This window comes from Armigeres subalbatus, chromosome 1 (assembly GCF_024139115.2).
Source record: "Armigeres subalbatus isolate Guangzhou_Male chromosome 1, GZ_Asu_2, whole genome shotgun sequence".
Classification (NCBI taxonomy): domain Eukaryota; kingdom Metazoa; phylum Arthropoda; class Insecta; order Diptera; family Culicidae; genus Armigeres; species Armigeres subalbatus.
This window is the reverse complement of record NC_085139.1, coordinates 154,369,254-154,382,621: the sequence shown is the minus strand read 5'-3', so window position 1 is coordinate 154,382,621 and position 13,368 is coordinate 154,369,254. Positions and strand designations below refer to the sequence as shown.

General features: G+C 41.8%; 3 protein-coding genes across 3 annotated transcripts; 2 read left to right on the top strand and 1 right to left on the bottom strand.

The window, feature by feature from the left end:
• Positions 1-25: 25 nt before the first annotated feature.
• Positions 26-2,753, top strand: LOC134207603 (retinol dehydrogenase 14-like). Its single transcript, XM_062683317.1, has 3 exons — positions 26-159; positions 263-638; positions 2,050-2,753. The coding sequence occupies exons 1-3, from the start codon at positions 98-100 to the stop codon at positions 2,611-2,613; spliced, it is 1,002 nt and encodes a 333-aa protein (XP_062539301.1). The 5' UTR covers positions 26-97; the 3' UTR covers positions 2,614-2,753.
• LOC134206646 (uncharacterized) lies at positions 2,682-3,449 on the top strand. Its single transcript, XM_062682374.1, has one exon. The coding sequence runs from the start codon at positions 2,682-2,684 to the stop codon at positions 3,447-3,449; it is 768 nt and encodes a 255-aa protein (XP_062538358.1).
• A 4,271-nt stretch (positions 3,450-7,720) lies between these two features.
• LOC134205322 (DNA polymerase eta) lies at positions 7,721-13,336 on the bottom strand. Its single transcript, XM_062680478.1, has 4 exons — positions 13,142-13,336; positions 12,970-13,073; positions 8,745-10,479; positions 7,721-8,459 (listed from the first exon to the last, which is right to left on the bottom strand). The coding sequence occupies exons 1-4, from the start codon at positions 13,196-13,198 to the stop codon at positions 7,824-7,826; spliced, it is 2,532 nt and encodes an 843-aa protein (XP_062536462.1). The 5' UTR covers positions 13,199-13,336; the 3' UTR covers positions 7,721-7,823.
• Positions 13,337-13,368: the final 32 nt, after the last annotated feature.

Sequence of the window (13,368 nt, the reverse complement as noted above, 5' to 3'; positions counted from 1 at the left end):
TCGCTGATTGTTGAAGAAGGTAAAGTAGTTGTTAGTGGACAGAGCTAGAACAGACTTTATTTATTTTTTCCGGCGTGTATTTGTGACTGCTCCCGTGATGAGATTGTTGCAAAAGTTTGCCATAGTCTTCACCATCGGCACTGTGTCCTATGCAATCCGGTAAATGTTCATTTCACTTGTTTTTTCCGTTCCACACACGAATTTCAATAGATTATAATATTGACTGCATATTTTCAATGACTGAGTATACCCTTCTTCGCAGGTGGTTCTACATCGGCCGACTCTACCGCAGCAGAAGGAAATTCGTTAAGAATGAGCTGGTTGTTATCACTGGAGCAACTTCAGGAATTGGGTTGGCCTTGGCTGATGAACTTGTCTCGAGAAATTGTCATTTAGTTTTGGGTTGCAGAAGTCTAGCGCGAGGTCGGGAAATACAAAAGCAACTTCAACAACGAATCGGTCACCCAGATACTAAGATCAATATTTTCGAACTAGAGCTTACCAGTTTGGAAAGCGTTGTACGTTTCGTTAAGGATGTCAACGAACTACAGAAACCGATATACGCGTTAGTGAATAATGCTGGAATATTTTATACTCAATCTACGTTAACTGTGGATGGAATCGAACAGACATTCCAGGTGGGTATTATCACCTCTAGGGGCATTCTAAGAAATCATAAGGGTAAGGTGGGACAAGATGGGTCACGGATAGGGTGGGTCAATTTTGGTTTTTAGAATCTTATAAATTTTAATGTAGAGGCGTGGCGATCTAGGTCAACTGGCCTCTGGTTAGAAATAAAAACCTGAATAAATATGAATAAATGCATAGGGTAAAGTGCCCAATAGTGGACCCCCAACCAATAGTGGACCCTCCAGCAATGTTTGCATTATTACAGCAAAATGTAAACATTTTGCTATGAAATTCCATCGGGAGAACCTACCTTACACTCCTATGATTTGACTACATGCATTGGAAATGCCATGGAAAGTGAAATTAGATAATTTTTTACAATTCTATAAAAAATAAACACGAGAGTGTCCATTATAGGATTATTTTAGGGGGTCCATAATAGGAAAGAAGAACGTCCCGAAACGGAACATAAAAATCAAATGAAGTGTCGACTATAGGGAAGCAATTTCCTATTATGGACCCCCAGGGGGTCTACTATAGGGGGAATTCAGTCAGATTTTAAAATGTTAATTTCAACGAATATCGTCGAGTATTTGAGCGTTTTATGTATGTATCGTAAAGAGGAGATGCAGAGCTTGATATTAGATTTCACGCAAAATTATTATTTTGAAAATTTCCACTCCTTATGCCAGGAAGAGCAAAATTTCGCTACTAGGGGGTCCACTATTGGGCATTTTACCCTAGGTTACAAGCACTCCTAATCATTTTTTGCTTAAAAACGGTGAGGTAATGCCACAGTAGGGGGTCGTGCACTAATTACATAAGCACTTCTGTGGGGAGGGGTCTGCCATTTTCTTCCACTCCATATAAATTTGTATGGGAAAAATCTTACAAGGGGGGAGGGGGTGATGAAAAGTCCAGAAAAATGGCTTACGTAATTAGTGTTCGGTTATTGATTTTGTCCAGTTCATGCATATGTAATGAAGCTCAAACATATTTTTATGAGGTCCGATTTTGTCCTAGTTCAGAAATCTGATTTATATGCGTTTCGCATTTCGGAAACCCATTTTTACAAACAGCTCAAATCAGTAAAAGTTCTCAGCAGATTTGCCAAATTTGAAGTCACTTCATTGTTAATTGATTAGCGGTCAGCAGCTTGAAAATTATTTTTTACAGTTTCAAAACTAACCCTACGTTAATTGAGCTACCTTTTTATAATTTCATTGACATGATAGTTTTTTTCAAATATAGACCATGTGCAAAAAATTTATAAAAAAAATTAAACAAAAATGTTTTGGTACTAAAATGTTGAGAGTACATCTTAATCCATCCATCTTGCCCCGCTCTGCCCTAATTTTCTTTTTTTTATTTTCAAAGAAAATCTAAACGTATTTTTTTTCACCTCTTCTGTAATTTCAGGTAAATTATTTGAGTCACTATTTGCTAACTCTTTTGCTGCTACCAAAATTAAAACAATATTCTGGAAATAGTCGGATAGTGATATTGTCTTCGAAGGCACATCAAAGAGTTGAACGATTTCCGGATTTAGAGCTGCATCGGGAATTTGAAGACTCTTCTAGTAATCGTTTCAGGTCCTATCAGTACAGCAAGTTCAGTTCGGTATTGTTTGCATATAAGCTCTCATCGATTTTGGCTAATTCCAACGTGTCTGTTCATTGTGTTGATCCTGGCAACGTTGAAACTAGCATCTTCAGAAGCTTCCCACCTTTATCAAATAAGTTTCTCTACTACATACAAAAACCGTTAAGAGTGCTTTTGATCAAAACTCCTAGGGAAGGAGCACAAGGTTTATTGCTAGCCATTCTTTCCCCTAATCCTCCCAGATTCTACATTAATGAACATCATTTCGACAAAGACGAGGACTACAAAATAAACCCTCGGATATTCAATCCAATATTAGGCGACACATTATGGACGCTGAGTCGCAAACTATGTCGCGAGTATCTGCTCGAGATGGTTTAGTTCCAAAAATTTGGACTAACGCTGCCAAAGGTCTTCGGAAAGAGTTGATTGAGTTCAGTTTTTCGACGATGATCAAACCAGCCCCAGAGGCTCGTTGTCTCATAGATATAAGTGCAATAAGTAATCCTGAAGGCAAAGAATCGAACATACTTAACAAAGATGAGTCAAGCTCCGAACAGTGGATTGTCATTGGAAATGGATTGACTCCTGTCGATTGTTATATAGAACTAATCGTTATGGAAATGCTTCCCAACGAAAAAAGTATGTGTTCTATCACTTGCTGCAATGGCCAAAACGTTGATTGTGTCATTCAACTACTACGAGTTGAGAACCCGAATCCTCCATTTACGAGATCTGCTCTTGAGAATCTATCTCGAGCTAAAAACTACAAAGAAAAGGGAGTGCAAATGTTCCCTCGCTACCCACTGTTTGCACATACGTATTTTAACCGTGCCGCCAAATGCCTACTCTCATGTGCGCCACTAGATGCACTGGATCCGGCGTTAGAGGGACCAGACACCATAGAAGAAATGCAAACCCTGTTAGAAATTATATACCTCAACATCTCTGCTTGTTTGATAAAGCAAAATCGGTTTGAGGAAGTAATGCAGGTCTTGAAATTCGTTAAACACCAGGTCAAACCCTCTGATAAGGCGATTTACCGAATGGCTTTAGCCCAGTACCACGTGAAGCAGTTTTCGGAAGCCATCGAAACCCTAGAAAGAATCGACTACATGGCGAATAAAGAGTGCTCAACGCTGTTTCATCGGATCAAAACAACAAAGCAGCAAGAAGAGAACGCATATAATAATATGGTTAAGAAAATGTTCGGTTGAAATGCTTCTACTTTTGCTTATATAAATTTAAGTGCGAAAATAAAATGTAGAAATCGTGGAATGGCGTTCAATTTGGTTGAAGAAACGGAAGAGCAAAGAAAGCCAATAGCTATTAATAGTAGCATTTTCAAGACCGTGGCATATTGATTGGATTATTGATATTCTTCATTGGCTAGAGCTAAGACAGCTAGGACAGATTTTTTTTTGTCTTTATTATCGAGATTTTCAGCCCGAGGCAGAAGGACAGAGAATTATTAATGTCAGTTACCGTTAAGCTTCGAGTATGTTGGCACTCGGGCACCGAAAAAAATGTCGTCCACTAATTTGAATCAAACTCTTGGTAGCATGGTAGAGTACATGTCAAAATCTGCTTCTACTGGCGATCTACCGAAGTAATAGGTAATTCTTTTGAATTTTTAAGCTCCATAGCAATTTGTATTTCACAGCTCTTTTTTTGGAGTTTTTCAATATTTCCCTGTATTGTGTTAAAAAATAGAAATGTGTTTAATACTAGTTGGTTAGATAACATAAATATAAACGTGTCGTCACCCTCGCACCCGAGAACTGCTGCCACAGCCATCGATCAACTAAATGTATCATCAGAGGAAGTTATTGTTATGGCACAGAGAACAGACGTCTCACTCAACACATGTTCCATCGTTCACCTTTTGAACGGTACCATCGTCGGGGATGACGATGGGTCAAATGGGGGTGAGAATGGGTCACTGTTTTCAACTACTTAGAATGCTTGTAGAAAAGATTGAATGTATCTGAGCTGAGGGCATGAAAACTGAAATATGAGAGACCTTTTTGAACAATTTTGCTATCCGACCTCCAGACTATCGGTGAGAGCGGTTCCCCATTCTCACCCCTCCCCAACGGTGATAGGTGGTGGTAGATTCAATTTTTTGTAGGTGGTCGTTCGGTCACCGATGGCGCTGTCATCGACTTTGCCTTTTATTTACCGTTTGCACATTACCGCTATGTGGTTGGCGATTGTTCACTCACAGTGTATTTAGCATTGGGCGATATTTCAACCGTGACGATGATTTTGATTGCATTTTGTTCAAAGTAAGTCGTCTGTTTCTCTCCAGCCACTCGAGTAAGCAATAGTCATTCTACACTGACACGCATACCTGCCACAAGTCACGGAGGATGGTCCTATTGCTCTCACCTCAGCAGCATTCCCGGTTCTGTGGTGAGCTTGAAAATGTGGTCTTCTGAACTCCATTTGCAAGCAAGTACAGTGTGGATTCGTTAATTTGTCCCTGATGTATTAGTCTTGTCTAGTCATTGCCCATAAACAAATCAGCTGTTTCTACCTCCATAAATTGCACACCTTCGGAATCGAGTACAATCCTTCAACGGCCAGTAATCCTCCTGCTTCATTTCGCAGGCAAAAAGAAGCATCTATTCTTCTCAGTGAAAAGTACGGTAAAACTTTAAAAGGAAAGATACTGAAGTGGATTCGGTAGATAGGTAGTTCGGAGACAGATTTTAAAAACACGTCTATCATGACTGATGTCTGGATAACAAAAGAGATCGACATCGACACAGATCGGTCTTCTTATTTTATTTGTTTTGGTATGGTACTATAAAATAGATTTTAGCACAGACACGCTCAAATTGGTTTAATCACATTCAAGGTACACACCATCAGCACAGTCGTGCCTCCGGTGCCAGCGACCTACAGCCGCCCCAACCCTGCGTCTGAATTAGAAAATGAGGTTATCCGAACCTCTATCGCAGCCAATTATCAATGTTTTCGAGCTTTTTGTACTCTGCGTCGCTTGCTGTTTCCAGATCTTCCACAACTGCTACCAACTAAGACGCCTGAGAAGAACCTGTGCCATAGAGGTTTCCCTAATTATTAATCACACTTACTTACTTGATAGGTACTTGATGGGCTACAGCTCTTAGATGAACCTACGCCGGGCCAATCGCTTCCAGTCGCCCTGAACATTGAGCGCCCTCAGGTCCTCTTCAACTGCAAAAAGCCTTCCACGAAGCCTGCGGCCTCTTCCGGGTTCTGTACTAAATATTATCTTCGCTCGACGTTCTTCCAGCATACGAACAACGTGTCCAGCCCACCGTAGTCTGCCGTGTTGTATAAGCTTAATAATATCCAGCCCTTTATACACGTGGTACAACTCGTGGTTCATGCGACGCTGCCAGATACCGTTCTTTTGTTTACCGCCGAGTATTGTCCGCAGCACCTCACGCTCAAACACTCCGAAAGCTCATGGCCGTATAAAGCCACCGGAAGAATCAGAGTAGTATACAGCGCGAGTTTTGTCTTCGTTTGCAGACTACGGGATTTAAGCTGATTACGAAGTCCGTAATAAGCCCTATTTGCAGCTGTAATACGCCTTTTAAAGTCGCGGGTAACATCCGTCTCCACTATATTGGAAATTGCATCTCCAATTGACGAAATTAGTATCTTAGTTGCAAATAGGGTCTTGTCCGACCCCATTCGGGGCCTAGCTGGTGTGAGGCAAAGATGTATTCTATCGCCACTACTGTTCCTCATCGTAATCAAAAAGATTTCAATCGCACCGGCCGCGAAACAAACCGCGGGCTGCTGCGAAGTACCGAAATGACTTCGAAATGGCTGATGACGTTGTACTCTTACCTCTTACCTCAACGGCGCACTTATATGCAGAGGTTGCTCAACTTTTTCTCTCAAAACATCATGCCTTGAGGTGCCACTAGCGCTATGTAGGGACCAATCAACAATACTACGCTACGGCATGCGCAGTCCAGACTCAAAATTCTGCCGTGTTCCGAGGTGACAATAGTGGTGACGCACTATGACACTCCTGCCTCAACACAAGCAGATCACTCGCTCTGTGCTGCAGCAGAACACGCACTACCGAAGTAGGGACACTTCTCATGCCAATTGGCACTATCTGGGCTCCTGTGCGCTTTGAGCGGCACACGGTTGCTTTGATAAGACCTGCTTGTGGACACATATAGCTTTTTGTAGAGGTTTAACAGAGTCCACTGCCAAACCCCACCACGTCCGGTAGGTCCTCTAACTCGCAGAGGCCCTTAGGAAGGGTAGTAAAGCCCTTGGACATAGTCCCTGCAGCCCCAATGATTGTTGGGGCAGAATGGACTGTCCAAGGCTTAATCCCCTCACGGCCTCTGCGAGTTAGGAAGCCTGCCTAGGACGTGGTGGGGCCTGGCAGCGGGCTCTGTTAAACCTCTTTAAAAAGCTGCATGTGTCCGCAATCAGGCCCTATCAAAGCGACCGTGGCATGGCATGCAAAGATAATCATGGGATCATTAACCCTTTGCCGTCCACGACTTTTTTCGAAAATTTCAATAGAAAGGAGTCACATTTGAGAAAAATTACATAGGTAAAATTAGTGGAAAACGAAAAAAAAAGATTTTGATTGTAAATCGATAGTCAATTTATTGTTTTTAATAGTCTAACTATTTGTACTCAAAATTGATTATATGAGTTCCTCTGGTACGTGAACGGATACCATAATTTCTTGTCGAAAAGACTTGCAACATTCTTGATAGGTACATACTCTGAAATTAATAATTTAAATAATACTACTAATACTTAAATGAAATAATTTCAAATTATTCATAATAAATCACGTGCGGTGAAAGTTATTTCATGAAAATGACTGTTTTTTGCGGTATTATTTGCAAAAATAAAAAGAGCGACTAAAATTTTCAATTTTTTTTTTTTGGTGACAAAATCAGGTCGAAAACGTGATTAAATCGGGACGTGATAAAGCGTGGTGAGATTACCAACTATGAAGTCGATGTGTTTTAATGCCTTGTGCGGTACCCTAAGTGTGAGCGTTCTCAATAGTCTTCCCCTGAAGTATTGCTTAATTGCGGGCCGGTGAAAGAGTTTTGGTTTTAGTGGGTAGTGAGCTTCTATATAACAAATCTCCACACTACCTGAGTTAACCTCCTCAGATGTCTGTTTGCAGATTTCCATTAATCCTTGCTAAAAAAACTTGAATGGTTGAACAAAAGTGGAATTTGCCAACATACATAATAACATGAGAATCATTCAGAATCAGCGTAAGCAAATCCTCTTTGCGTAACTTTACTATTAAAAACTTTGGCGTGTTTGGCTTTGGGCGTGGCTCAGTTTTACGGGTTGTTCATTTCTCTTTTGGCTCCATCTTGCAGGAGCCGCAACTTGGTACATTCTAGGAAATGCTTTTCTGCGAAGTGGTACGTTCTGAGGATTTGTTCGTTGGATTTGTATGATATTGATATTGAATTGAATTAATGAGAAGAAAAATAAAATCAGGATTTTTATTCAGAAAATTTAATGATCTCAAACATAATCCTAAAACAACGTAACTTGTTGCAACTTTTAAAGCTGTCCAATAACTAAAATTACATTTTAGTAAAGAACGCCGCCAGGCTATTCACCTTAGCTGGCTGGTTTTTATCGCAGGCCGACGAAGGTCGTTTCCGTTTGAGGCTGCCATTGGACGCATCACTGCTCTTGCTACTGACAGGTCCAAACCCATTGGATTTGACCGTCTTCATTTCCATTTTATTGAGTTCAATTTGCAGCTTTCTGGCAGCGTGGTAGTCCAGATGTTCTTGCATGTTTTCGGTTGGAACGCTTTTACCGCACTCAGAGCACTCTGTCGTCGATGCATTTGTAGTTGAAGTGCTTGCTGTATTGATTACCGTCAGAAACCTGTCTATCAGGGGAGCTTTTGGTTTGACCCGTTGGGAATTTGCAACAGGTTTGGATTTAGCTGCAGGAAGTGGGGACACATACTTAGTTTTAATTTCATTGCGAAACTCCTCTCTTTGTTGCTGACTAAGGAGCAAAGCGAAATGAAAGTCAAGATGGGACTGTAGATCACTTTCAGGTACATTGTTTCCACACTCGGGACATACTTTTTTCGTTGGCTCTGGAAGGCAAATTGGGCGGCTAAATTCGGCGTAGGTTTGATGGTAATCCAGCTGAGACGCTTCTTTTTGTGTCGAAGGCTTATCGGGCTTTACATCTTCAAGCTGGAAGCAGAAAATAAAATATGTAACTATGTACAGATTCAATCGATTCAACGCAATAGACAATACCAACAAGCTGTAGTGAATGATATAAGCTTTTTGGCCAAGTTTATTATTGATTTATTTGATTTTTGGAAGACCAATGATGAACAACTAATACGAAAGTGTGAAAAACTAAAGTACACAAGGGACGCAAAATTTAAATTTATGATTTGAAAACCCATACGACGGGAATAGCGATCATCAAAATAGCATAGGGAGAACACTATCGTAAATTTGAAATCATACCTGTTGATTAATGGATTCCACCGATTTGACCTCTAATAAAGTTGATTCACTATGTTCCATGGTAGGTACCTCATGTGCATCTTCAACTGAATTCGAAGTATTAATTGTAGACGATGATGGATTTTGTTCGCAACTGTCGTCCTTTGGAGACGAGTTTGCTCCTGCTTCCAAAGGTAGAGTGGAATTCAAATAAGGCCCAGACAAATCTTCAAACAGTTCAGCCTCCATTTGTGCAATTGTGAGCTCGTCACTTGTCGATGTGGCAGGTTCCTCAACATTGGTGTTTTGTTTAACACTTTTTCCGAAAAAACTTTTAATAGAACTTGTGTTAGACATTTTCCTGGAGCTGTTGCCTTTTGTTTCGGTCATATTAGAAGTGCTGTTATCAGTAGTGCCAATATCTGCTATATGCGTTTCAACTTGTGGTGAATCACTTTTAACCTGTTGAGTTGGTAATGTCGGTTCCTCTTTTCTAGCATCTTTCGATGATTCTCCATCTTTAACTTTATTGGCAATGTTTGAGAACATTTGCATTAAATCACTTTTCCTCCCCGCGACATTGTCCTCAAATTTTCCAGCACTAATGCCAAGAAATTTTATAGGATTATTCAATACTCCAGTGCTATCGATTTTGAGGAATACGTCCGTATTTCGTTTAATGGCTTCCAAAGCATCAGCAGCAATTCGTTCAGCATTGTATTCAATTAGGGAGACACTTCTTGTACTAGAAACATCATTCTGCCCTAATTGCTGAGCGTAGCTTACGGTCATTTGTTTGGCGATGCGATTGTTCTCATCCAGATCTTTGTTCAACCTTTCTTGAATCTCATTGGCCAACTCTCCGAGCCAATGCTTCAATGTAGCAACACCGGTGATAGCATTTTTTCCAGGAAATCTTTTACAGCACCCAATGCTTTTGGAGTTGAACTTTGGTGTAACCGCTTCCAAGTCAATTCCCTTGGCCATTAGATACATCCAAGATCCCATTCGTTCATCGAAATGGCTCTGTAGTACTTTCTCAGGAAATTTGCCAAGTTCACTCATGGTTTGAATCTTAAGAACTTCACACACCTGATCTCCCAGCTTCCCGCCTAGCCCCTTGACCTTCTTTAATGATAAGGTGTCATACATTTTTGAAATACATTTTAAAGGCAAAATAGTTTGCTTATTTGGCTTATGGAACCCAGCCGTTAACTTAGCCAAAATTTTATTGTGAGCAATACCAGCAGAGCATTCATAACCAGTTTGTTCCTTCACTGCCGAGCGTATTTCATTGACAATAGAAGCTCCTATCAGCAACTTGATGTCACTTTTCTTGAAAGCCACGCGCTCTTCCTCACTCTCCAACTCTTGCGAACTTGTTCTGCCGTCTAGGTCGCCGGAAATCTTTTGTACAAATTCTCCGATACTGTCGTAGCCAACTGCGAAGGTGTTGGCCAGTTTCTCCGGAAGTAGTTGAAATTTACCTTCGTTCATGTCACGCAACCGTGTCAGAACCCGCTCGGTAATGTCCAGGTAGGCTTCGTCGACGCTGGCGCGCTCAAGTAGAGGAGTGAATGTTTGAAGAACCGCGGCTACCTCCTTACCCGCATCACGATATTTGGAAATGTCTGCTTTGCCACGAATTTGCGGCACCTGTGGCAGAACGATGTCCGGACAGTGCTGTTTCGCCTCATCACCACGCATATGCCGAGTGACTCCTTTGGCACGTGCCGGATAATTTACTGCAATAATACTGAATAGAATAGGTAGAAATGAGCATGATTGACTACCCATGATTAGGTTAGCTAGTCAGCTGTGATTGCACAGAGAATCAAAAAATGATTTTTGGAACTAACAAAAACATGATGACGCAAAATTAAACAATAGCAACGCCGGTCGTATCAGAATGGAAGCGGGAAGAACCTCGGTTTTCAACTTCAAGACGCGTTTAGATTGCATATATTTAGACCTTGTCTCGGATATTGCGATATTATTGAAGCGAGGGCTGGTAGCCGAATCATTCTACTATCTTAGTAGAGCCGGGTGACACCGACTTGAAACTGCGAGTGGACTAATGGCCAGGTTGTCTTCCGTCCCATAAAACCATGGCGGGCCTTGTAGCACGCTGTCCAATCCGGCAACCCAGTTTTTCTTACTGGGTGAGCGTAGGCTCAAATGCCCTTTCCTGACTTGCGCTGATTTTGCTCTGAACACGTATACGTACTCTACTAGGCTTTGACAGCAGCCACAAGGGAGACCTAATTGCAATGAATAATACAAATACTAATTCTTTCGAATCAGCGGAGTAAGGTGATGAAGCCCTGTACTAAAGGGGGTTTGACGAGGTCTCCTTCCAGAAGGGTGGAGAGTGGAGTGACGGAGTCTGCTTCCAGCAGCACCAGAGTCTCCCGTGTGGTGATAAGCGATAGTCTGACTATCAGCATGCTCGGTGGGCCACTACCCCGGATGCGGGTGGTCGTCGAGCAACTCGACGAGATAATCGAATGCAGTGCACGGATGAACATAAACGAGGAAAGGACTGCGCCTAACCCGAAACGACTCAGGCACCAATCCAGCGAAGGTGTTGAACGCAATGCCAAACGAAACGCGATAATGAAGGACAACCGTCGTTTGGACGGAGCAGATCGGGGTGCAGTGGAGCTGGAGATGCATCGAGCCGAGAAGGTGACTAAACAAACAAAGGTGGAAGGCACCAAGCAAATCGCCGGGTTTCAAGATGGTACCAGTACGCATGTGCCATCGGCAAAAGAAACCGAAAATCGCTGGAAGCTGGTTAGTAGGACAAAGCGGAAGTAGAACGCATTAAAAAAAACTCAAGGACATAGGCGAGGCCCTCTTGGTCAAAACTAACAAGAAAGAGTATGCCCAACCAAAGTTACCAATAGAACAGTTCAACCAGATGATCGACCGGCTATCGTCCGACCTAGTGGGTCGGAAGCCGGACGTCATAGCAAGAGATTTCAAAGCTAGGGGCAGTGGAGTCAGTGATAGTTCAACTGGCACAGCGGTTCTCAACCTTTTTCCTGACAGGTACCCCTTCACTTTTTTGCATTAATTGAGGTACCCCCTATATTTTTTTGGAGTTAATGAAAACAAGCGTGGATAAGATATATAACAAACTATCCTGAAAACTAACGATATATATGGCGCTCCGGGAAGTTGGCTGAAATTTGCATTATTCTGTGAAAAAATTCCAATTCAAAGTAATTTTATGCATGTCTATTGGAGACTTCCGAGCCTCTTGAAGGGAGGTTCCCAAGCCTATTATAGGGAGGCTTCTTGAAGGGGGGCTTCAGAGTTTTTTTTTTAAGTGAAGCATACAAGCCTCTTGAAAGAAGAGATTCGAGTCTCTTCAAGGGAGGCTTCTAAGCTTCTGAGTCTCTTGATGGTAGGTTTTCTAGCCCTTGAAAGGGGGTTTCAGAGCCTCTTGATAGGAGGCATCCGAGCATCTTGAAGGGCTTCTCTGGAGTCCAAAAGTCCAAACGAGTCCAGAGATTGTTTTAATGGGTGGAAGATGGCGGTATGGCCTCGAACATGGGAGCACACGCGCTGGACCTACGTTTTTAAAGAAATCCAGAAGAAGATTGGCCGGATGATAAACAACACCGCCTGGTATTGACCAACTACCATGAGAGCTACTTAAACACAATTGTGAGGTACTTGGTTTGAGAGGAGGAGGTTCAACCGAAGGAGTGGATGGAAGATGTCGTGTGTCCCATCTACAAAAAACCGACAAGCTGGATTGTAGCAACTACCCCGCCGGATGCCGCCTATAAGGTGCTTATAGAAGAGATTACTTGGAGGCGGCGAATGTACGACAAATTGCATCAGCTGTTGGAAGAACAATAATTGACTTATTCGTCGTTCACACCGCGAAAATCGGACGACTGCGGTGGGCCGGGAGCGTAGCTAAAATGTCGGACAATAATCCGGTGAAATTGGTTCTCGTTAGCGATCCGACATGCACAAGGCGACGATTTGTGAACCGTCCGTAGACTCATTGGTTGGACCGAGCTGAGTGGAGACGACTTTCATGTAGGTAGGTATTGTACTGCAAAGGCCACCCCGGCAGTAGCCTGAATAAATAAAATATTAGATAGTCCACTTAGTAAGCTTTTTGTATAACAACTCCGTCTTCATGGTCAGCATAATTATTTTAATAAATGGATTATAATATTACCTCTTTCATGGTGTTTTACAATCAATTACAAGTTGAACTTACCCTCCTCCTTGCCATGGGTTATACTGCACGACAGCAATTGGTTTACCGCGGATTTCCGGATTCAACTTTTCCTCCACCTGGCAGTAGAAGCAATCCATGTCCACCTGTAATGAATGAGGTCAGTTTTTTAATTAGCAGGTTTTCTCTGCAATGAACCAATAATGTTTATTACTAGCACTACAATCCGATCATATTTATTATTTATACTGATAAACTGTTTTGAGGACATTGTCCCAAACTGAACTTTAAAATAATCACTGTAAACTCCCAATAATATTATATTTTAAGAAAACAATTTGTTTTTATTTCAAACTTCTATAAACGAATTTGTTTTGATTCGCACGCATGATGATGGATCCATTAATCGCGCCCAAATCGCTCAAATTTGCATAAATCTGC